Source organism: Microcaecilia unicolor, chromosome 10, assembly GCF_901765095.1.
Source record: "Microcaecilia unicolor chromosome 10, aMicUni1.1, whole genome shotgun sequence".
Lineage (NCBI taxonomy): Eukaryota > Metazoa > Chordata > Amphibia > Gymnophiona > Siphonopidae > Microcaecilia > Microcaecilia unicolor.
Genome location: NC_044040.1, coordinates 130,335,201 through 130,358,926, shown reverse-complemented (window position 1 = coordinate 130,358,926; position 23,726 = coordinate 130,335,201). Strand labels below are relative to the sequence as shown.

Sequence of the window (23,726 nt, the reverse complement as noted above, 5' to 3'; positions counted from 1 at the left end):
CCTTGCCTTCAACCTCCCTCCCCAAGTCCAGCACTGCTTTCTGTTTCCTCTCTCTCTCTCCACCACCCCCTCCCCCGGTGGCGTAGCCAGACCTGACATTTTGGGTGGGCCCAGAGCTAGTATGGGTGGGCACTATGTATATAGGCGTGAGTAGCATTTCTTGGGATACTCCTAAATAATGCCTTAGAGTGCACTTGATGAAAGATTCTAATGAACAGTCTGCCCAACAGTGTCTTGCATCAACATAAACCACATAAATACTTGGAGCCTATGTTGCAAACCTTAACACCACCAATTCTGAACACACAAATATCAATAACAGCACCTTGAAAAAGGCAGCGTTGAATATACACAACAGCAATACGTGTCCCATTGGAAAAGCCAAACAAGTCAGACTGATATAGATCCCCTCACAAGCCACATGCCAGAAGAATCTTTCACCTCAGTCACATACAGAACACAGACCAACCCTCATCAATTACAGAATAAAGGACCAAAACTTTTAAATTGTCCTTTAACTCAGGTAACAGACAGAACAACTAAAGGGTAAGGGGAATTAAAGAGGAGGGGATAAACATCTCAAAAAAGATATAGTGGAATTAGAATATATCTGCCTGCAAAACATAAATACAAACTTTTCAAGGCATGCAAAGTTCTATATGCCACATCTGACAATTGAATTTTAAGTATAGCAAGGACAACCCTATTTAAACACACAGCACTCATCCTTTTAGGATTGCCCCTGGAAAAAGTAGTTTACCTTTAAAAAAAAAAAAAAAAGAGAAAAAACCCCCCAGCAATACCATCTCTGCACAATATTATGTAAAACTGTAGGGAAGAGTTATACAAACTGAAGCAGCTTGGTTTCATGGGATTTTCGGAAGCACTTGCTGGAAAAAGTCATATAATCTACAGGATTCTAAGAAACTGACTCTCTTCCAAAGAGATTGTAGAGATTTAAGGCTTAAAGCAGGTTTTAGCTTTAAACTATAGAGTTTTTATCATATTTTAATTAAATCTGCAGGCGCTTGATGAGAATAGCAACTATTTAAGACGACATTTATGCTTACATCTGTTAATTAAACAAGAATCATTAATAGAATCTCATCACTTGTGTAGACTTTTTGTACAGAATAGTGTTAAATCAAATTTGTATTACTCAGTAACACTGTTAGAATGCGTGAAGTTTTGACACTGCAAGTGTGTGTGTGTACATATGTAGGGGGCAAAACTTGCACTGCCACTGTACTTGCAAAACTTGACTTGCACTGTTTACTCTAATTGGACTTTTGTGGACTTTTGCACCAGCAGGATTTTCTATTTGGACTTTGCATTCACATTTGCACCTTTGCTTTGTACCAAAACCTCAGCTTTTCTATAATGAGCCTAGACTAAAACCTAAAACTGTGCAGTTTGGACTTTTACTAGTAATATCTATTTGTTAACCAGCAGCTAGATAACAAGTTGTAGTAGTCAGCAATTTAGGTTTGTAAGGGAGGCAGCTGGCTCTGCCCGTGCAGTCTCGTGATCCATGAATAGAGGCTGTATTGTGTGAATGTGCTGGAACACTGCAATAAGTTACATTTCTTGCAAAGTAACAATTTCTATGAAAGCTATGAAACTGACGTATCTTTTCTCTGTGAGAACTACAGAACTACTAATGTATTGCGCATGTGCATGTACTGCGCATGTGTATGTGTGATGTATGGTGTGTTTTATGCGCATGACCACTAATTTGTATAAGAACGAGTGTCAGGTGACGCTCGGCGCGCAGTATCCTGAGTCTGAACTTAGTACTGTGACAGCTAGCTAATAAAAGTTGCCTTGCTTTGGAAGTCTGTGTCTCGGCCTCCTGATTTACTTGCTAATTAGTCCTGTTTCATTGGCGAGCCAGCCAGGAGGGCAGGGCTAAGGATGAGGATATTTCCTCCCCTCCCTGATAGTGGCACGGCTGGGCCGGGACTGACGGTTCTCTCCAGCTGACTGGAGAGTGCGCACCCGCTGAGTTCAGTGTTCAGCTGCTGTGAGAGAACTGTGCAGGGCTGGGCAGCCTGCAGAAGGGGTGTGTGCTCCTAGCAAGACAACTTTTCTGGGTCTCCGGAGACTTCTGAATCCTGCACCTGAATCAGGCGAGTATACTCTCTGGGAATCAGCAGCCGACCCAGTAAGGGTTGAAGAGGGGCTTGATCACCCCCTTCGCCAGTGTCGAGTAGGGACTAGGTCCCAAAACCCACTAGGCTCCGGGCAGAGACAGGAAGATGGGTTTCCTGTTGTGTGAGAGAGTGTGACTGGCACATTCTTTCTATTTCTGAACTAAATGTAGATTCTCAGGCTTCTCTGAACTGCAGATTCCATGACCTTGTGTACATGAGCTGTAGAATGGAATGTGCTTAGATTACTTGCTTGAGAACCAGATAAACTGTTCAGCAGCTGAGGAGTGCAGGCTTTTTGTTGTCTCAGGCTGCTATAGAGTAAAAGCAGTCCGGGGTTTGGGACCCACTCATAAGACCACAGCCAGTGGTGTGAGTGGGCTCGAGGAAATAATTACTCCGGGTGCATGTTAACAGAGTGACATGACCCTTTGATGGGAACTTAACTGTTGCATCATGTTAGAAGTTATTACAAGATATAAGATTTTGTTTCTCTAGAACAGGAGAACTATGTATTCTACAGCAGACAGTGCAAGCTTTGTATATGCAGCACCAGGATTTCGTTGCTGGGGATAATGTTGTTTATCTTTCTTGAATCTGGTTGTTAAAAAGGGTATGACACTTATTCCTACGAAGTTGACAATTCATGCTTTTCTTTAAGTCTTATGGGTATAGTATTACGGAGGTTAAATACAAAGCCTCCCTTCAGGAATGCAGCCTTGATTTTCCTCCAGCTGTTTTTGTCACGCTATGTTAACTTTCAACTTTGTGAATTACTGAAAGGTGTATAATGGCATTCTGTGAGGTTTATATGGGAAAGAAGGAAATATCTTGTATACCAGGATTTGGTGCTATCCCAGTGCCCTTCTAGGCAACTGCCTGGGTTGCCTCACTTTGTTTCTCTTTTATTACATTAGATTTAACATTTGTATTCTTATAGCTCCCTGCTGCACTTGGGTTCAAAGCATGTTGCATCTGTTGTAATTTACTGTGAGGTTTATGGTATCGTGTTCATTTATTGACCATAGTCCCTAAAGAATGTAAAGAAAACCACAGAAGGTATCCCACACCCCAAAAGTTAAAACATTGGATTTTAAAACTCAGATTTGTAACTTATGTCAAAGTTACCGAGAGAGCTTGTTTCCTCCCCGTTTCTGCACAGATACATTCACTTTAAACAAACCCTGCATTCTGAAAAAAAAAAAAGGGGTCCAGTTTGTGCTTTTCTTCAAGGACATATCAGCTGCCTGTAGCCATGATTCCTTTGCCTTTTATGCAAACCTTATGAGTCTCGTAGGCAGTGCAAATCACAGCTGCTTAATTGTATTGCACCAAATTTGTTTTCCTCCATTGCAGAGGAGGGATGCAAATTCCTAAGTTATTCATAAGACTTGCAGACTATTTCTTGCCTATTCTCTGTATCTACCTCAGTAGGATTTGTACAATAAATGTTTGTCTAGTGAAATATCCCACGTGTATGTTCTGTACCCCAGGTAATTGAGATTTCAGAGAGATAAGTTTTAGGTTTCATGTGCCCTGCCTGAAACGGGTACTTCCTGGTTGGATTTTCGTTGTTTCAGTGTTCAGTTGTTTGCTTGTCATCAAAATATTACTACCTCATGTCCAGCAAATGAAATTTGCTGCTAACAGTGTTTGTTTTTCCTCTCTTCCTTGCTGGATGATGTCACTCTTCTTTCTTTTATTGATGACTTGCTCCCTCTGCTGATCTTTGTGTGTATTACATGCACAAGTTGCTTTGGAAAAGAAAAAAAACAACTAATTTGTGTTCTCCAGGACCTCTTTCTCAAATTGAGTTATCCAACAAACAACTGTGTGGTGACAAGTGAACATGTAGAGAGACAGTCCCTGCCCAAAGGAGCTTGCGGTCTAAATCAGGACAGACAGACAAGACTAACAATTACAGACTTTTGTTTTAATAATGTGATTTATACAAGGAACCGTTTGTCTACTAAACTACTTAATGTGTTTAATTCATCATGCTTTTGATAACCATATATCTGTGCTATTGAGACTCCAGAGATATTGCCCCCTTCCAGGGTAAAGGAATCTAGCCTAATGTTCCGATTAAGAAATGTAACATTTTTATGTATCTTGAATGAGAATGTTTTTTTCTGCTATAGAACATTTCTAGGCACCTGCCTACATTGCCAAAATCATCTTTGTGACCATGATAAAGATTTAAACCATGTATTTTGAATTGTAGGGAATCACATTGTGAAGAAGATGGAAGCAAGTTCCCAGTCATTGAAAGGTTACTGAGATGTTTGAAGCTTGTAAAAGTTATTTACTGCCAATGTGCAAGTTGTGTGGATAGTGTGAATAACCACGTGGCAAGAGCACATGATTATGTGCTCCGAAAGTACACTTGTGAGTTAGATAGAAGGGTTGTGGAAGTGAATATATGTGGAAGTGTTTGAACAGGACTATACTCTTTGGGGATAGGCCAGAATAGCAATTCATTTTATTCTGTATTACCTATCAAAAGAAGCATGAAATTTGAGTATAGAATTAAGCTAATGGCATTTTGTTAAGGGATTGACCAGATATTGAGTGAATTATTATCATTTATGCCCTGAGGCCTACATAGAGGCCCTGTTCTGATTAATTGATTTATCGTTTGGAGTCCTCTTTCTTGTTTTTCAGGTTCATCAAATTGTCCTCTCACCTTAGTTGGCAGGCAGGACGTGACATCATTTGAACTGTGATCACTGATGGCACCAGTCTGTGTTAAGGCCTGCTGTCTACCATTCCTGAAACAGACCTGGCCACCGCATTCTCCTCTGTTCTCAGGGTTGTTGCCTATTACTGCAATGAACTTTTTAGAATTGTAACCTTTATATCCCAAAACAACTCTGTTAAGGTTGCACCAATGCTGGAAGGAGATTTTGGTTGAACTCATTTTGTTAGATAAACTGCTAAACTCTAGGCCAGCATTTAAACTGGTGGTCCATATAGGAATATTGCTATACATTCTCAATTGTAATGATTTCTTTTTGCTTACTAGGTATAGGCATCATCAGTAACACCTCTGAAGCCACTGATTGTTTCCTGTATGATATTGTTTCAAGACATATTTCTATGGCATCGCATGTATTGTCTCATGTTGCAAACACAAGATCCTAAAGTTCATCCAGCCCCAAACACAGTATACCCTATGCAGCTCGACATAGCAACCCGCCAGAGATCTGATGATGTGCCAGATCGAATATGGACCAGTTGTCCAGTACGTGGGTGACCTGTTGATTGTGTAGTGTTCGCCTGAGGGTTCTTGACAGCGGAAGGAAGAGGGCTTGCAAATGCCACTGAAATCTGTCACCTGCTTGAAGCTGTGTGGAAGCCAAGAAAAGTCGCTGTGATGCACTGTAGGGCCCACACAGGGAAGACAGATTCCATAGCCCGGGGCAACCGGCGGGCGGACGAGGCAGCCAAGAAAGCCTGTCAAGAACCCTACCCTCCTGAACCTACTCCTCATCCATCTCCCTGAAGAAACCCCCGCATTTGCAGAAACTCCTCCAACAGGGAGTCTTGAAATCTACCAGATCAGCCTGGAATACCCCATTACTGCCAGTCCAGAAGCCAGGGACCTCCGAGTACCGACCTGTTCAGGACCTGAGGAAAGTCAATAACCAAGTTGCGGATATAGTTGCTCTTGTACCTAACCCCTACTCCACTTTAGCCCAAGTGCCAGCCCAAACCAAGTGGTACAGTGTCATTGATCTGAAGGATGCCTTCTTCTCCATCCCTCTTGCCGCTGATAGTCAACAGTTGGTTGCCTTCACATGGGAAGACCTGCAAACTGGGATCAAGCAGCAATTCACTTGAACCCAACTCCCACAAGGGTTCAAGAACTCACCCACTCTCTTTGGAGAGCAACTTGCCCAAGACCTGAAATCATACCAGTACGAGTACGGGCCTGTCGTCCAATATGTAGACGACCTGTTAGTGGCCCGGGAAACGTACACTGACTGTGCAGAAGCTACCCTCTACCTCCTGAAAACCCTGGAAGCCCAAGGGTACCGAGCCAGCCGAAAGAAGGCACAGATATGCGAGATCGAAGTCGAGTATCTGGGATTTCGCCTCCGGGAAGGTACCCGCAGACTCGGTACACCCCGTACTCAAGCCATCTGTGACCAGCCCACACCAACAAACAAAAAGGAACTGCGGGCATTGTTGGAGCAGCTGGTTATTGCCGAATATGGATCCTCAATTTTGCTGTTTTGACCCAAAACCTGTATACCAAACTGAAAGGGCCTGAACCCGAGGCCCAACCCTTCCAGTGGGAAAAACACAAATTGAGGGCCCTAGCTGATTTGAAAACAGCCCTTGTATCCCCCCCCCCCCCCCCCCCCCCCCCCCCCCCCAGCACTTGGACTCCCAGATGTAACGAAGCCTTTCCACCTGTTGTAGATGAGAAGAAAGGCCTGGCACTTGGAGTATTAACGCAAACAGTCGGTACTTGGCAACGACCAGTAGCATACCTGTCCTAAAGGCAGACCGATAGCTTGTGCCACCTATGCTGGACAGTGGGGCCTGTCTGACGGAGGAGGGAAACAGGACATGGTACAGGAATTACTGGTGCAGAAAGCTGTCGCACGACTTACCCGACCTGTTCCTCCCCCACCCCCTCAATACCGGGGGCTAACCGTAGCACTGCTTTATATGACTCTGTTCCATATCATCATGCTGATCAATCCATAGACTGGTGGGTTGTGTCCATCTACCAGCAGGTGGAGATAGAGAGCAATCCTTTTGCCTCCCTATATGTGGTCATGTGCTGCCGGAAACTCCCCAGTATGTTCTCTATCTCAGCAGGTGGTGGTCACACACAGCAGCAGCTCTGGCTAGGTCTCCAAGCCTAATTTTTAGGTTTTGTTGAGTACCTGGGGTTGAGGGCTCTTCTTGAGCAAGTGCAAACCTGGTGGCGCCAGGTCCCTCCTTTTCTCCCCCTCCCGCTGGCTCCGTTAAAAAAAAAAAAAAAATTTTGGACGTCCTTAAAGGCGTTTATTTCGACGTTTATTTAAACGTTTATTGCAGCTACTCACTGGGACACCAGGTCGTTACAGCTCGGAGCGAGAAGCAGGTAATTTTTACCTTTTTATAGCGGGCAGGGGGTTCCCCGATCGATCTCCACGTGGCCTATGGCATCGGAGGGCGAGGGTGCGACGAATCGCTCCGCGGACCGCGTGTGCGCTTCTAGCGGGGATGCGGGGGTCTTAAAGTCTGATTCGCCCTTGTTGGGTGTCAGTTCGGAGGCCGGTCAGTGTCCCGGGTCTTCCTCCGGTGCGGCGGTTTTTCCCGCCATAAACGCCCATCCCCCGTTACTCGCCTCCGCCATCTTGGCCGGCCACTCTGCTCGGATGGCTTCTTCTTGGGCCGCCCTTGAGCTGGGAGACGTTAATGCCATGGCCGCCCTTGATTTGGGCGACGGCAAAAAAGCGGCTAAAGTTAAACGCCGTTCTTCCCGCGCGGCTCCTTCGCGGAGTGTCGCGCCGGACGCCATCTTGGATGCGCAGCATGGTTCTTCCCCGCTCTTGCGAGCGCCGATTGAGGGTGCGTCTAGGGCTGTGGCCCAGGCTGCTGAATTGCACAGTCTGGGGGGTTTCTCCCCCGAGTTTATTTTGCTGCTGCATCAGGCCTTCCTTATGCAAAACGCTGCCCCTTCTCCCTTGTCCGATAAAGGGGTTGAAGCCCCCGGAAGTAAACGCCCTCGGGTGGATTCCCAGGCCTTAGAGGACGCTGTTTCCTCTGATGTAGATGAGGGCAGCGTATCTGAGTTCTCTCAATGGTCCTTTGGGGATTCCTTGGAGGAGACGGATTCCCGCTCAGGTGGAGCGGATGACCCCTCTGCAGCGCGGATCTTTCGCTCAGAGGATTTGCCCAACCTGTTAGTGCAGGCCATGAGCATTTTGAAGATTTCCTCTCCAGAGGACGTCTCTCCCTCAGCCCCTGTTGGCTCCGCCATTATGCTGGGGACGAAGCGCCCGCCTAGAACCTTCCACGTGCATGATGCCATGCACACCTTAATTTCGGCTCAATGGGATGTCCCGGAAGCGAGCCTCAAAGTGGCTAGGGCTATGTCCCACCTCTATCCTTTGCCTGAAAGTGAACGGGAGGCCTTTCTTTCTTTAATCACTGCGGTGACTAAGAAAACGGCGTTGCCGGTGGAAGGTGGCACGGCCCTAAAGGACGCCCAAGACAGAAGATTGGAGGCGGCCTTAAGGTCGTCCTTCAAGGCGGCTGCCTTAAGTTTGCAGGCCTCAGTTTGCGGCTCCTATGTGGCCAGGGCGTGCCTGACGATTGTGCAGCGGGCTTCCCCCTCGGATCCTTCCTTGGGGGCTGATTGGCCGGCCCTGGAATCGGGCTTGGCTTATTTGGCAGACTTACTGTATGATGTCTTGAGAGCCTCGGCTAAAGGTATGGCTCAGACAGTCTCTGCGCGGCGGTGGCTTTGGCTGAAACATTGGTCTGCTGACCACGCCTCTAAGTCCCACCTGGCTAAGTTGCCTTTTAAAGGCAAGCTGCTCTTTGGGGTCGAGCTGGACAAAATCGTGACCGATCTCGGCACGTCTAAGGGCAAAGGTTACAGAGGTCAGGGCTGGGCCAGTGCTCGCCCCGGTATCTCCAGAGGCGGTTTCAGGAAGCCGTCGTGTACCGCCCGGGCAAGTCGGGTCCTCTGCAACCTCTCCTTCAAGAGGAAACTTCTCCCCCAAGCAGCATTCCGCTTTCGCAGGAGACCGCCGTCCCGGAGGTGCACCCTCCGGTCCTCCCCCAGGGTCTCGTACCCAATGACGGGGTCCTGGTCCATGGCCCAGTGCAGAGCGGAGGACGCCTGTCCTCATTTCTGGGCGAGTGGACCAGAGTAACTTCAGACGCTTGGGTGCTGGAAGTCATCAGAGACGGCTACAAGCTAGAGTTCTGCCGACCCTTAAGAGACGGGTTTGTACTCTCTCCCTGCAAGTCTCCGGTCAAAGCTGTGGCAGTGCAGCAGACCTTGGACAATCTGATCCGCCTGGGTGCGGTCGATCCGGTGCCAGAAAATCAGCTTGGCAAGGGACGTTACTCCATTTACTTTGTGGTACCAAAGAAAGGAGGTTTTGTACGGCCTATCCTCGACCTCAAAGGGGTCAATCGGGCCTTGAAAGTTCGGCACTTTCGCATGGAGATTCTCCGCTCTGTTATAGCGGCAGTGAAGGCAGGGGAGTTCCTGCATCCTTGGACATCAAGGAAGCGTACTTGCATATTCCCATCTGGCCATCCTCATCAACGCTTTCTGCGTTTTGCAGTCCTGGGCCGACACTTCCAGTTCAGAGCCCTCCCGTTCAGGTTGGCTACTGCTCCGCGGACCTTCTCCAAAGTATGGTGGTCATCGCGGCCTTCCTGCGAAAGGAAGGAGTACAAGTCCATCCTTATCTGGACGACTGGTTGATCCGAGCCCCCTCTTATGCAGAGTGCGGCAAAGCTGTGGACCAGGTGATTGCTCTTTTGAGCTCCCTGGGGTGGATCATCAACTGGGAGAAAAGCCAGCTGCGCCCGACTCAGTCCCTGGAGTATCTGGGAGTTCGATTCGACACCCAAGTGGGCAGAGTGGTTCCTACCTAGAATCGGATTGTCAAACTTCAGGCTCAGGTGGACCAGTTCCTAGTAGCCTCTCCGCTTCGGGCTTGGAACTATGTGCAGCTGTTGGGCTCTATGACGGCCACGATGGAAGTAGTGCCCTGAACCAGGGCTCATATGAGACCACTACAACACTCTCTGCTGCAGCGCTGGACTTCCGGTGTCGGAGGGTTATGCTGTGCGCCTTCCCTTGGCCCAGCAGTGCGCAAGGCGCTGAGCTGGTGGCTGAAGACAGACAAGTTGTCTGCAGGGATGCCTCTTGTGACCCCGGAGTGGATTGTCGTCACGACGGACGCCTCTTTGACGGGCTGGGGAGCCCACTGCTTGGGAAGGACAGCGCAGGGGATCTGGTCTCCTGCAGAGGCAAAGTGGTCTATCAGCCTCCTGGAACTCAGAGCCATTCGGTTGGCGCTTTTGGAGTTCCTCCCGGTACTGGCGTTGAAGCCAGTACGGGTCCTGTCGGACAATGCCACGGCTGTGGCCTATGTCAACCGCCAGTGAGGTACCAAGAGCGCCCCTCTAACCAAGGAAGCCATGAATCTATGCCAGTGGGCAGAAGCGAATCTGGAACAGCTGTCAGCTGCCCACATTGCCGGAGTCATGAATGTCAAGGCGGACTTTCTCAGTCGCCATACCTTGGATCCCGGAGAGTGGCAGTTATCGGCTCAGGCGTTCTTGGACATCACGAAGCGCTGGGGCCAGCCGAGCCTAGATCTGATGGCGTCATCGGCCAATTGCCAAGTGCCGCGCTTTTTCAGCAGAGGACGGGACCCTCGATCTCTGGGAGTAGATGCTCTTCTCCAACAGTGGCCGACACAAAAGCTTCTCTATGTGTTCCCACCCTGGCCCATGTTGGGCAGGGTACTAGACCGGGTGGCAAAGCATCCGGGCCGGATAATCCTGGTGGGTCCGGACTGGCCCAGACGTCCCTGGTATGCGGATTTGATCAGGCTCTCAGTGGACGACCCTCTGCGGCTGCCAGTGGAGCAGGGCCTGTTGCATCAGGGTCCCGTGGTGATAGAGGATCCCTCCCCCTTTGGTCTTACGGCCTGGCTATTGAGCGGCAACGTCTGAGGAAGAAGGGCTTCTCAGACAAGGTCATCGCCACTATGCTGAGAGCGAGGAAGCGCTCTACTTCTACTGCTTACGCCAGGGTTTGGCATACCTTTGCAGCGTGGTGTGAAGCAGGCTCACTTTCTCCCTTCACTGCTTCAATTTCTTCAGTGCTGGCGTTCCTGCAAGAAGGTCTGGAGAAAGGCCTGTCGCTCAGTTCCCTTAAAGTCCAGGTAGCGGCTCTGGCTTGCTTCAGGGGCCGCCTGAAGGGTGCTTCCCTGGCTTCGCAGCCAGATGTGGTACGTTTTCTCAAGGGAGTTACTCACCTGCGCCCTCCTCTGCACTCAGTGGTGCCTGCGTGGAATCTCAACCTGGTGCTAAGAGCCTTGCAGAAGCCGCCTTTTGAACCCTTGTCGAGGGCATCTCTGAAAGACCTGACGTTGAAAGCAGTATTTTTGGTGGCTATCACTTCAGCCGGAAGAGTTTCCGAGCTCCAGGCGCTCTCATGTCGAGAGCCTTTTCTGCAGTTCACTGAGGCAGGAGTGACTATTCGGCACAGTGCCTTCCTTCCTGCCCAAGATTGTTTCTCGCTTCCATGTGAATCAGCAGCTCTGTCTCCCTTCCTTCGTAGGGAGGACTACCCAGAGGAATACTCTGCTCTCAAATATCTGGATGTGAGACGAGTCATCATCAGATACTTGGAAGTGACCAATGATTTCCGGAAATCGGATCATCTGTTTGTCCCTGTTTGCAGGTCCTCGTAAGGGTCTGCAGGCTGCTAAGCCTACAGTGGCAAGATGGGTCAAGGAAGCCATTGCAGCGGCTTATGTGGCCGCGGGGAAGGTGCCGCCTATCCAGCTGAAGGCTCACTCCACTATAGCTCAGGCCGGCCTCGATGGCAGAGGCCGGGTCCGTCTCCTTGGAAGAGATTTGCAAGGCGGCAACTTGGGCATCGGCCCATACCTTCTCCAGGCATTACCGCTTGATTGTGGCTGCTCGGGCTGAGGCCCGGTTTTGGAGCTTCAGTGTTGCGGTCAGGGATTTCAATGTCCCGCCCTGGTGAGTTACTGCTTCGGTACATCCCACAGTCTATGGATTGATCAGCATGATGATATGGAAGGTAAAATTTGTATCATACCTGATAATTTTCTTTCCATTAATCATAGCTGATCAATCCATAGCCCCTCCCAGATATCTGTACTATTTATATTCTGGTTGCATTTCAGATTCAAGTTTAGTCTTCAGTTGCTGTTCAGGAGGACTTCGTGTTCACGTTTTTTCAATTGGATTCTTCACGAGTTGAGACGAAGTTGTGTTACAGTGAGCTGCTGCATTCCTCTCCCCTCCATTTACGGGGCTGGATTGAGACCTAAATTCTGCGGCGCTCCCTCCCGCTTCGTGCGGCTGTGGGGCAGCTTTGTACCTCTCCCGCTTCGGCGGTGTTAGGGTCAGTCAGCTCCTCCCGCGGTTTGCGGTTTGCAGGATAAGCCAGATCCCCCCGCATCGGCGGGGTGGTGTCCCTCCCCCGCTCCGCGGGATGAGCTGGACGGATTCCCCTCCCCCACTTGTGTGGGGATGAGCTGGGTTAATTCCCCTCCCCCGTTTCGGCGGTGGTGAGCTGGGCAGAGTGTCCCTTTGTGGGTGTAATTCTCTAAGTGCTGAGTCCTGCGGATGGAGCTTGGATATCGACATACTGAGGAGTTTCCGGCAGCACATGACCACATATAGGGAGGCAAAAGGATTGCTCTCTATCTCCACCTGCTGGTAGATGGACACAACCCACCAGTCTGTGGATTGATCAGCTATGATTAATGGAAAGAAAATTATCAGGTATGATACATAATTTTACCTTGTACACCTTACTTCTGATTTTGATGATATTTTCAAACAAGGGAAAAATTTGTTTATTGATCTGACTTCCCGCATTGGAGAGGGCTCTTAATGTTACCAACTGTTGGATTTGTGGGGGAGCCTTGATGGGAGAATCCTGGCCCTGGCGAGGTTCCCCCATGACCCCAGAACAACTAGCAGCCTGGAATTGGACTAAGCACCCCTCCTATACACAGCGTGCCGGTCAATGGACTCTTAGCTCACTGGTGATAGGCCATGAATGTATTTCTCGGTATCCTGATGGCAATTTCACTAGTCCTGTAGGAGACACTCCTTGTGTTTCCATCCTTACTGTTAATGGCACTCAGGTGCAATACTGGCCGGCCGCTGTCACATGGTATCCCAGCTCTGTTGCCAACAACTACTACTACTACTACTACTATTTAGCATTTCTATAGCGCTACAAGGCATACGCAGCGCTGCCAACAACTAATGTTTCCCTTATAATTTTACTGATACCATCCAACTGTTTAATTGCTCTGGACCTAACCCCTTTCAGGGAGTCTCTCAGTTGAGAGGCCACTGGAATAACCCAGGTCTTCGGGGTGCTCGACATTGGCAAGCACCTGATGGGTTATTCTGGATCTGTGGATATACTGCATATGCCCGCTTGCCGGGTACCTGGTCAGGATCTTGTACTATTGGGTAAATTTATCCTGGTTTTTTCTTGCTGCCTCACTCTGCGGCTGCAGATTTAGGCACACCATTGTATGATGATTTAACTCATCATTCCCGCAGGTCCTTCCCCATCGGAGGGGAACAGAAGTGGGGATCGGATGAGTGGCCTCCAGAGCGGATCATAGAGACATATGGACCCGCAACATGGGCCCAAGATGGGTCTTGGGGGTATCGCACTCCTATTTATATGTTAAATCGTATTATCCGGTTGCAAGTTGTAGTAGAAGTCATCACCAATCATACGGCTGAAGCTCTAGAGCTTATAGCCAAGCAACAAACCCAAATGCGAACTGCCATCTACCAGAATCGGTTGGCACTGGCTTACCTTCTTGCGGAAGAAGGCGGGGTCTGTGGGAAGTGGAATACTTCCAATTGTTGCCTGCAAATTGATGATACTGGAGCTGCGGTACTAAATATAGCTACTGACATTAGAAAGCTTGCACATGTTCCCGTCCAGAAATGGCCATCTATGCTAGGTGATAGTTGGTGGGATTCTCTCTTTGGGGGCACGTGGTGGAAGAAATTGATATTTTTCGGGATCTGCCTGTTTGGGGGCCTTGTGTTCTTACCCTGTTTACTTCCATGTATTTTGTCTTTTGCTCGCAGGGCCATGGAACGCATTGCTGATCAGCGCGCAGCTCTGCAAATTATGTCTCTCCAGATGTATTCCTCCCTGCCTTTGGTAGAGGAGGATCCTGATTCCTCTGATGATAACTCCTAACTTCAGCAACATTCCACCACACCTCTATCCTCCCACACTAACCTAACCTCCTTTGTATTTTTCCAGATACTGTGCACGACTTGCCCTCTGGGCCATCTACACCTTTCCTGGTAAAGACCGGCTACAAAGGGGGGAGCGTCCAATAGGGACCTTTCGTCTCAACCCCGGTGAAGAACTCAACGGCCACGAAAGGAATCTTAGGGCCATCACTTCTTGAACTTCTCTACATTTACACCACCTCCGTTGTTGTGATACTTTTCACTTGGACAATTGATCAAAGTATCAAAGGGGGGATTGTAGGGGGCAAAACTTGCACTGCCACTGAACTTGCAAAACTTGACTTGCACTGTTTACTCTGTTTGGACTTTTGTGGACTTTTGCACTAGCAGGATTTTCTATTTGGACTTTGCATTCACACTTGTACCTTTGCTTTGTACCAAAACCTCAGCTTTTCTATAATGAGCCTAGACTAAAACCTAAAACTGTGCAGTTTGGACTTTTACTAGTAATATCTATTTGTTAACCAGCAGCTAGATAACAAGTTGTAGTAGTCAGCAATTTAGGTTTGTAAGGGAGGCAGCTGGCTCTGCCCGTGCAGTCTCGTGATCCATGTATAGAGGCTGTATTGTGTGAATGTGCTGGAACACTGCAATAAGTTACATTTCTTGCAAAGTAACAATTTCTATGAAAGCTATGAAACTGACGTATCTTTTCTCTGTGAGAACTACAGAACTACTAATGTATTGCGCATGTGCATGTACTGCGCATGTGTATGTGTGATGTATGGTGTGTTTTATGCGCATGACCACTAATTTGTATAAGAACGAGTGTCAGTTGACGCTCGGCGCGCAGTATCCTGAGTCTGAACTTAGTACTATGACAGCTAGCTAATAAAAGTTGCCTTGCTTTGGAAGTCTGTGTCCCGGCCTCCTGATTTACTTGCTAATTAGTCCTGTTTCACATACACACACACCTGTATTTTGAGAATTCAGGTTGGAAACTTCAATAAAAGATTAAGAATTAAAAGTTTCAGGTACTCCAGCTCTTCTACCCATATTTCACATTTTTGTAAGGTTGATAATACACAGTCAATTAAACAACAACAAAAAAAGGATTCATTGATAAATGAATTTTTGCTACTAGCATAGAACAGGAGAAAGCCCCAAATAGGGCCCAAAGGTAATGAGCCATTAACAGGATGATGTTAACAAATTCCTAAGGTTTTACAATTGGAGAATGAATTCTGATTCAATTAGTGCAGCTACAGTGGAAACCACAGCCTGCAAATTCACTTCTCAGGCTGTGTTTACAGCAGAGAAACTGCCTGTTGTAAACTTAATTACCGCTCCGGTTGAGCTCGATCTGCTCGGGTCGATTTAGCAGGTTTAGGATTGGTCAGTCGCTCCACAAATTTGTCCATAGGTTCAGCAAGCTTTGTTGAGAGAAATCCGTGCTCAAGACAAAATGCTGATAAATATGAAGGGGAGTCCAGGAGCTCGGCAGGCACATGTCCTCCCACTACTATAACTACTACTGACACATGCGAGGGGTGGGGGCAGGAAGGAACGAGGGGGAAGCCTGTCCGGGAGCTGAGGGCAGGAAGAGCTGCCTACAGCTTTGCTCCAGCCAAGCATTTGGGGGGGAGGCAATGCCCCTCTCGCCCCTCCAAACTATGCCAGAGTTCCGGAGGACTAAAATCTGGTGAGCTGCTGTTTTTTTCTGCTGGCTTTAGACACTGCTGCTGCAGCTGCTCAGATGGGGCAGAAGACTGTTCACTCTCTCTCCCGCTGCAGCCTAATTGGCGCCTAGAGGACCGGCACCGATTGGAGGAGCAGGACAAACTGGGTGAGCCTGAGCTGAGATTGGGTGGGCCTGGGTCCACCCAAGCCCACCCGTAGCTACGCCCGGACCATCAAACCTGCTTTGTTTAGCGGTCCCTGCAGCGATAGCATGCTGCCCGAGCCAGCATGAGATCCTTCCCTCTGCCTCATCTCAGACACAAGTACTTCCTGTTTATGAAGGGGTGGGACATGGAAGCAGAGGGAAGGATCCGACGACGTTGGCTCAATCAGGCAACGTGTTATTGCTGCAGGGGATGCTAAACGAAGTAGGCTTTAAATGCAGTAGGCTTGATGGTCTGGGGGGGGTGGGGGGTTGAAGAGGGAGAACAGAAAGTGGTGTTGGATTTGGGGATGGAGGCGTGCCATAGAATGGTGGGGTGGGGTGGGGTGGGGTGGGAAGGGGGGAGAAAGTTACCGCAAATTAAAAAATAAAATCCTTGCTGCTGTGTGCCAGCCCCTCTGGTTGAGAACGGCATAAGTGCCATTTTTTAAAAACTCTGTTTGGGGGAGCAACCACTTCCCCTGCATCCCCCCAGCCACACCACTGACACAGACATCCCAGCAGAGCAGTGGGGCACCATAGGAGGCACTGCAGTGGAATTCCTATAAAAGGTCCCAGGTACACATCTCACCATTACCCCCTTATATTGTATGGGGAGCCCTCCAAAACTCACCAAAAACCTACTGTACCCAACTATACACCACTATAATAGCCCTTATGTCTGAGGGTGTCACCTATATGTAAGTACAGTAGATTTTTAGTAGGTTCTGGGGGGGCTCACACTTTCCAACACAAGTGTAACATTTAGAGTGTGATATGGGCCTGGGTACCCTTCTCCACAGTGCACTGCACTGACCACTAACCTACTCCAGGGACCTGCTTGCTGCTCTAATAGGACTGGCCACAGGCCATAACATCTGAATCTGTCACAGAGGCTGGTATGTACTGTTTCTTTCACATCTTTAGAGGGTGGGAAAGGGTCAGTGACCATTGGGGGAGTAAGGGGGGAGTCATGCCTTAATCCCTCCAGTGGTCATTTGGGGCACCATTTTGTGTGACTTAGTCTTGATTGATACAGGTCTAGACCAAAACATCTACCTTTTAGCCCTGGACATTTTTACTTTGTTCCATTATGGCAGAAAAACATCTAAGTTTTGAAAACACCCAAATCCTGCCCCCGACACACACCCTTATGAACTTCTTTCTCTATCTTTTTTTTAGATTATTGGTATTCCTGTCTTCTTTTCCTAATTAGTATGTAAACTGCTTGAGCATTCCCTCGTTTAGAGGTATATTATGTTTTCAGTAAACAATAAACAATAGGTTAGAGAGAAGTGTTTTAATAGGACTGTAGCCTGAATGAGAGTGTGTTGTGTATAGCTGTGCATAATTATGCAGACAGGAGCCAAGAGAGACTACGAGAAACATAGCCAAGATCCAAATGACAAGTTCCCAGAAAACGTTTTGGGAGGAGTTTGAATCCCTCATCTGCAAGAGATATCCAATCTAGAGGAAACACGGAATTGTGAGTAATAAAAAGGACTCTCTTATTGTATACACTGAGGGCAATTCTATAAATTGGTGCCTATTTGCAGGGGCCTTGGGCAGAACCTAGGAAGGGGTCCCCCAGAGCCCACCTGCAAGCTATGCCTCTTTCAGCTTCAAGCAGGCTTGGAGCAACTGCTCTGTTTGCCACCCCTAACACCGGCCCTGCCTATTTGGAGCCTATTCTATAAAGGAAAGTAGGCACCAATATCCTTAACTGGGTATATATACACATATGCCAGCCATAGAGGTGGAGTAAATGCTCATGCTAAGATATAATATTCTATGAGTAACACTTGTATGTGTGCACTCCACCGAGACTCTGCCACTGTGAAAACCCACCTGCAAGGTAAGTGATATCGAAGATAATATGCATACCTACAAAGTAGCATTTAGTTTGGATTAATGCCATTTATGTGCACACTAGTGGAACCATGCCCATTTCCTCAACAATGAAACAGGCCCTAGGAAGGCTGTCATGTAAGCTTTGTTTTCTCTCTCCCCTGCCCTCCCCTCCATGTCCAGCGATTCTCCTCTTCCCTGCCCTCCCATCTGTGTCCCCGCAATTCTCTCCTCTACTGTCCTCCCATCCCATCCATGTCCATCAATTCTCCTCTGCCCTCCCCTCCCCTTCCTCCCCTTGATGTCCTGTGATTCTCTCCTCCCTAGATTTGTACTTGAACGTTCTCATGGCTGGCTGGCGCTGGCTTCCATTCCATTCGTAACATCCCTCCTGACATCAGCTCGCCTCCAGCGTTCCCTTCCCTCTCACTGTTCCACCCTCTGACGTCATTACACCTTGACGCGTGAGCGGGACAGTGAGGGGGAATAAAACGCTGGAGGCTGGCTGACGTCAGGAGATGTTACGAACCCAGGCAGCCAGTCATGGAAAGTTGGAGGTGCAAATTATTATAGGATATGTGCACATATGCACATAAGTGACTAGAATACTAGGATTTACACATATATATGCCACCTAAATCTATGCAATTCATTACAGAATTACTCTCATTAGAGGAAATGAGCTCCGATTATAATTCTTCATGATTGTGAAGAATCCTGGGACGAAAGAAGGTGAGAGATCAATAGCTCTTGAAGAGTCAGGAATATGTGCTATACCTTAAAATCCATGTTGTAATTTCCATGAAAAGAAACTAAGGGCCCCTTTTACAAAGGTGTGCCAGCATTTTTAGTACATGCTAAAAATTAGCATGTGCTAACCGTGTAGATGCCCATAGGAATATTATGGGTGTCTACATGGTTAACGCACGCTAAAAACGCTCACACACCTTTGTAAAAGACCCCCTAAATGTGGAATTACTGTATGTAAACTCAGGGAACTCTTAGAGACATCTCTGAACATTAAACCCAGATTCTCATGATGGCTAAGAACTTATTTGTGCCTCAGGAAATAATCTGTAGATAATTGTTCTGTGAATTTTGTGAAAACAGGTTTGGAACTACAACTTTGGAGCGGTCTGTATTTATTATTGAACCTAACAGAGAAAGTATGCTGTTAAAGATTGTCACCCTTGCCTCTGAATATTTTCACTCATAACCCACTACAATGCCTGACTTATAAGAGCCCTAAAACCATTTATAACATCCAATCTGGAAGTCAAATTAAAGGCCACACAAGGGCTGATATTCAGCCCCCCGGAGGCAGCGTGGTTGTAGCCCGCTGCCAGTGCTGAACCTGGAAATTCAATGTCACACTGTATCTGCAATTGGCATTGAATACCTGTGTTCATTTTTGGCCACCAGAACTTACCAGTTAAGCCAATATTCAGCACTAACCAGTTAAGTCCCTAGCTGTTAAAGATAAGACTGCTATTTATGCAGTCCTATTTGACCACTAAACCTAGGTCTGAATATCAGCGCTAACCAGCTATATTGAGCAATATAGTCAGTTAGCACTATCTCCAGGATTCTATATAGTGCGCCTAGAGATATGCGCCAAAAAATCAGTGTGGATATAACAATGTGCGTAACTTAACAAGATTAACAAGCTAATGAGTGCTGATAACAGCACTTAAACAATAATGAGCACTAACTGGCACCGATTAGAATTTAGGCGCACAAGTCACTAAGTGTATTCTATTACGATGTGCACCAAACTTTTAACGTGCACAGGCAAAAAGGGTCATGGTTATGGGTAGGGAAATGGGTGTTTTGTGTGCGTTCTGAAATTTACACACCTATTTATTTATGCCCAGTGCGCCTAAATCTACACCAAGTTTTCATTGGTGTAAATGGATGTGCGTAGTTTTAGACGCTGAAATATGAACTAAGTATATTCTATAATCAGCACCTAAATCTAGGCACTGATTGTAGAATACACTTAGCACTGATTTTAGCAACAATTTTTTTAGGCACCATATATAGAATCTCCTCCTATGCGCTAAACATGAATATTCAGTGGAGATAACCAGTTATCTCCAGCTGAATATTCGCAATTAGCCAGTTAAATGCTATTTAAGAGGTCAGCGGCCACTGCTGACTGGTTAAATAGCACTGAATATCGGGGTACAATGTTCAAGGATGTTATATTATATTTATATATATATATACACATACACACACAGTGGTGTGCTGGTAAATGTTTAACAATAGGCTCTCTCCCTGGTCCACCTCTGCGCCCCCCCACCCGTCCACCTCTGTATCCCTCGTCCCTCTCTGCGCCCCTCAAATTGCAGAGCTGGCTATAGCCAGGGAGAAAGCCTGGGGGGGGGGCAATGCATTACTCCAGGAAAAAAAATTTAATGATCCCAGGTTTCAATCTAATTCATGTTTAATGTGGGATAAAATGCCATAAATAAGTAAATAAATATAAACTTTTAATGTTGAGCACCTGATTCTCAAAGTGGACATATTCCAAACACTATAATGAAAATAAAATGATTTTTTCTACCTTTGTTGTCTGGTGACTTTGTTTTTCTATATAGACAAGAAAAAGCAACACTGGGCCTTCAAGAAAGAGACAATGGCAGTCCTTTATTGTGAAAAAGACCCGACACGGGCCGTGTTTCGGCGCACAAGCGCCTGCCTCAGGGGTCAAAGTGTGTCTTCACAATATATGAGCAGGAATGTTCAGACAGTCTGAGTAAATTGCCAGCCACCACTGAGCGTTTGTTCAATCCTAACAGACGCTGTCTGTGTGAAAACTGTCCCGCTCAGTGGTGGCTGGCAATTTACTCAGACTGTCTGAACATTCCTGCTCATATATTGTGAAGCACACTTTGACCCGAGGCAGGCGCTTGTGCGCCAAAATAAGGCCCGTGTCGGGTCTTTTTCACAATAAAGGACTGCCATTGTCTCTTTCTTGAAGGCCCAGTGTTGCTTTTTCTTGTCTATATTGTATGCTTGTATGCTGTATTACCCTCTCTTTTGTGACTTTGTTTTTCTAATCATGCTGGCCCACTATCCGATTCTGCTGCTATCTGTCCTCTTAACTCCGTTTCCAGGGCTTCCTTTCCATTTATTTCTTTACTTTCCGCCTTTCTTCTTCATTTCTTGTCCTACATCCGTAAATAAAAGCTGGGTCCTCCGCAGACTTCACTGTCCAGTGGATCCAGCTTCTGCCTATTTTCTTCATCCATGTGCAGTTTTTCTCTCTTCCTTATCCCTCATCTCCTTCCTCACTCTTCCCTCCCCTCCATCCATGTCCAGCATTTCTTCTCTCTCCCTTCCCTCTCCTCCATCCATGTCCAGCAACTCTCCTCTCCCCTGCCCCCCCTCCAGCCATCCATACCACCCAGCGATTCTCTCCTCTCCCCTGCCCCCCTCCAGCCATCCATACCCACCCAGCGATTCTCCTCTCTCCCCTGCCCCTCCTCCAGCCATCCATATCCACCCAGCGATTCTCTCCTCTCCCCCCTTCCAGCCATCCATACCCACCCAGCAATTCTCTCCTCTCCCCTGCCCCCCTCCAGCCATCCACACCAACCCAGCGATTCTCTTCACTCCCCTGCCCCCCCTCCAGCCATCCACACCCACCCAGCGATTCTCTTTACTCCCCTGCTCCCTCTCCAGCCATCCACACCCACCCAGTGATTCTCCTCTGTCCCCTGCCCCCCTTCCAGCCATCCATACCTACCAAACAATTCTCCTTGTTCCCCTGCCTCCGTCGCAGCAGCCACAGTGAAAGCCCGTCTCTAGCCTTCCCTTTATTTCCTGTCAGTGTCCCGCCCTCGCGGAAAGAGGAAATGTGAGAAGAAGGCAGGATACTGATGGGAATGAAGGGAAGGCTAGAGATGGGCTTTAACTGCGGCTGCTGCTATGGAGGTATCAACAATTTAAACCCCCCAGAGCGGCGGGGGATGAGGTAAGCATGGCTTGTGGCGCCCTCCTGCCATGCTTACCCTGGGAGCCGACTCGGCTGCCACAACAACCGGCTCACAAGAACTTTAAAAATTTAACAACCGGCTCTTGCGAGCCGGCTCCAGCACACCACTATGTGTGTGTGTGTATGTGTGTGTGTGTATATATATATACACATATACATATATATATATATATATATATATATATATATATATATATATATATATATGTGTGTGTGTGTGTGTGTGTGTGTGTGTGTGTGTACGTACATACACACACTTAAATGATAGATAGATAGATAGATAGATAGATAGATAGATAGATAGATAGATAGATATACACATACACACATATATGACTCTCTTAAAATCAAAGGCTTCAATGGTAAATGATTACAACATATATTTCAAGTATTATTTTTGACCAAAAAACATGTGACAGTGCCCCATCACCTTCCCAACTAGGTGGTTAGTGACAAGGGCATTACCTGTTAATTGCATTGAAGGATTTATTCAGGAGGAAAATCTGCTCCCACAGTGTGAATCCTACCATCATGCAGACCAGAAACAGGATGATCCTGGGAATGTGAGAGGGGGAGAGAAACATTCTGTCATGATCTCTCTTTCTGCAATCAAAATGATCACATCCAAGGAAATGGATTTTTGCAGCTGAAAACTCATAAGAAAGAGCAGCACAAACAAATTAAGGACCACACAGTGGTGTTGGTTTAAATAACTGATACACATATTCCATCTACCAATTGGAAATGAATGGGTATAAAGACTATCTACAGGAATCAATTGATACTGTTTTCAATAGCTGATTTTTTTAAAACACATACTTCAATAACATTTTTCCATTTAACAAAGTTAAAAGCTGAATCATCTCTTTTGAAAAATAGTTTATTAGCTAGAAAAGAGCATGATTTATAGTAAAGCTGTTAGATCAAGTGTTTGAATGTGGACAGACTAAGCAGTAAAATAAGAAAATGTGTGTTCATTCATACAACAGGTGGCAGATGCAGAAAATAGGCTTACTAGTGGAAGGAAGCCAAAGAGGTATCAAAATTGAAGAAACTTTGGGGAAGGTACAGAGAATTAGTAAGGAATTGAAAGTAAAGCTGGAGATCAGGCCACTCTGTAGTATTTCAAGAAGAGGGCAAAACTGGCTAATTTGATTGGCCTTGTGGTGGTGTATATGCTGCCATGATATCTGTTTTCATTTTTAAATATACTTTTGATCCAGGATTGATCTAGTCTTGGATTTTCCTCATTGCATGCAGGAACGTGTAATTCTGATTTCCCTATTGCATTCCATTAAAAAAAATAGAATAAAATAAAAAATACAAGACTACAAGTCCCTACATGCAATGGGGTAAATCCAGGATTGGATCAACCCTGTCTGCTGAATCCAGATCTATTTGGCAACCTTACTTGAACTTCCAAGTTTTCACTCAACTCCACCACGGGAAGATCAATCTTTAAATCGATTCTTCAGAAAACAGACTCTGCTCATCTAAAAAAATATTTATCTTAGACCGACCGATATAAAAGAAAAGGTGTCATGGAGAAAGATTTACATAAGTACATAAATATTGTCATACTGGGACAGACCAAAGGTCCTTCAAGCCCAGCATCCTGTTTCCAACAGTGGCCAATCCAGGTCACAAGTACCTGGCAAGATCCAAAAAAAAAAGTACAAAACATTTTATACTGCTTATCCCAGAAATAGTGGATTTCCCTAAGTCTATTTAATAATGGTCTATGGACTTTTCCTTTAGGAAGCTGTCCAAACCATTTTTAAACACCGCTAAGCTAACCGCCTTTACCACATTCTCTGACAACAAATTCCAGAGTTTAATTACACGTTGAGTGAAGAAACATTTTCTC

General features: G+C 46.8%; 1 protein-coding gene across 1 annotated transcript in view; it reads right to left on the bottom strand.

Annotated features, from left to right (window-relative positions):
• LOC115478333 (galactose-3-O-sulfotransferase 2-like) overlaps positions 1-22,443 on the bottom strand; it is a 195,174-nt gene extending 172,731 nt beyond the window's left edge. The window contains exon 1 of the mRNA XM_030215637.1: positions 22,325-22,443. Within this exon, the coding sequence (XP_030071497.1) occupies positions 22,325-22,443 (119 nt within the window). The remainder of the gene's footprint in view (positions 1-22,324) is intronic.
• Between the last annotated feature and the right edge of the window lie 1,283 nt (positions 22,444-23,726).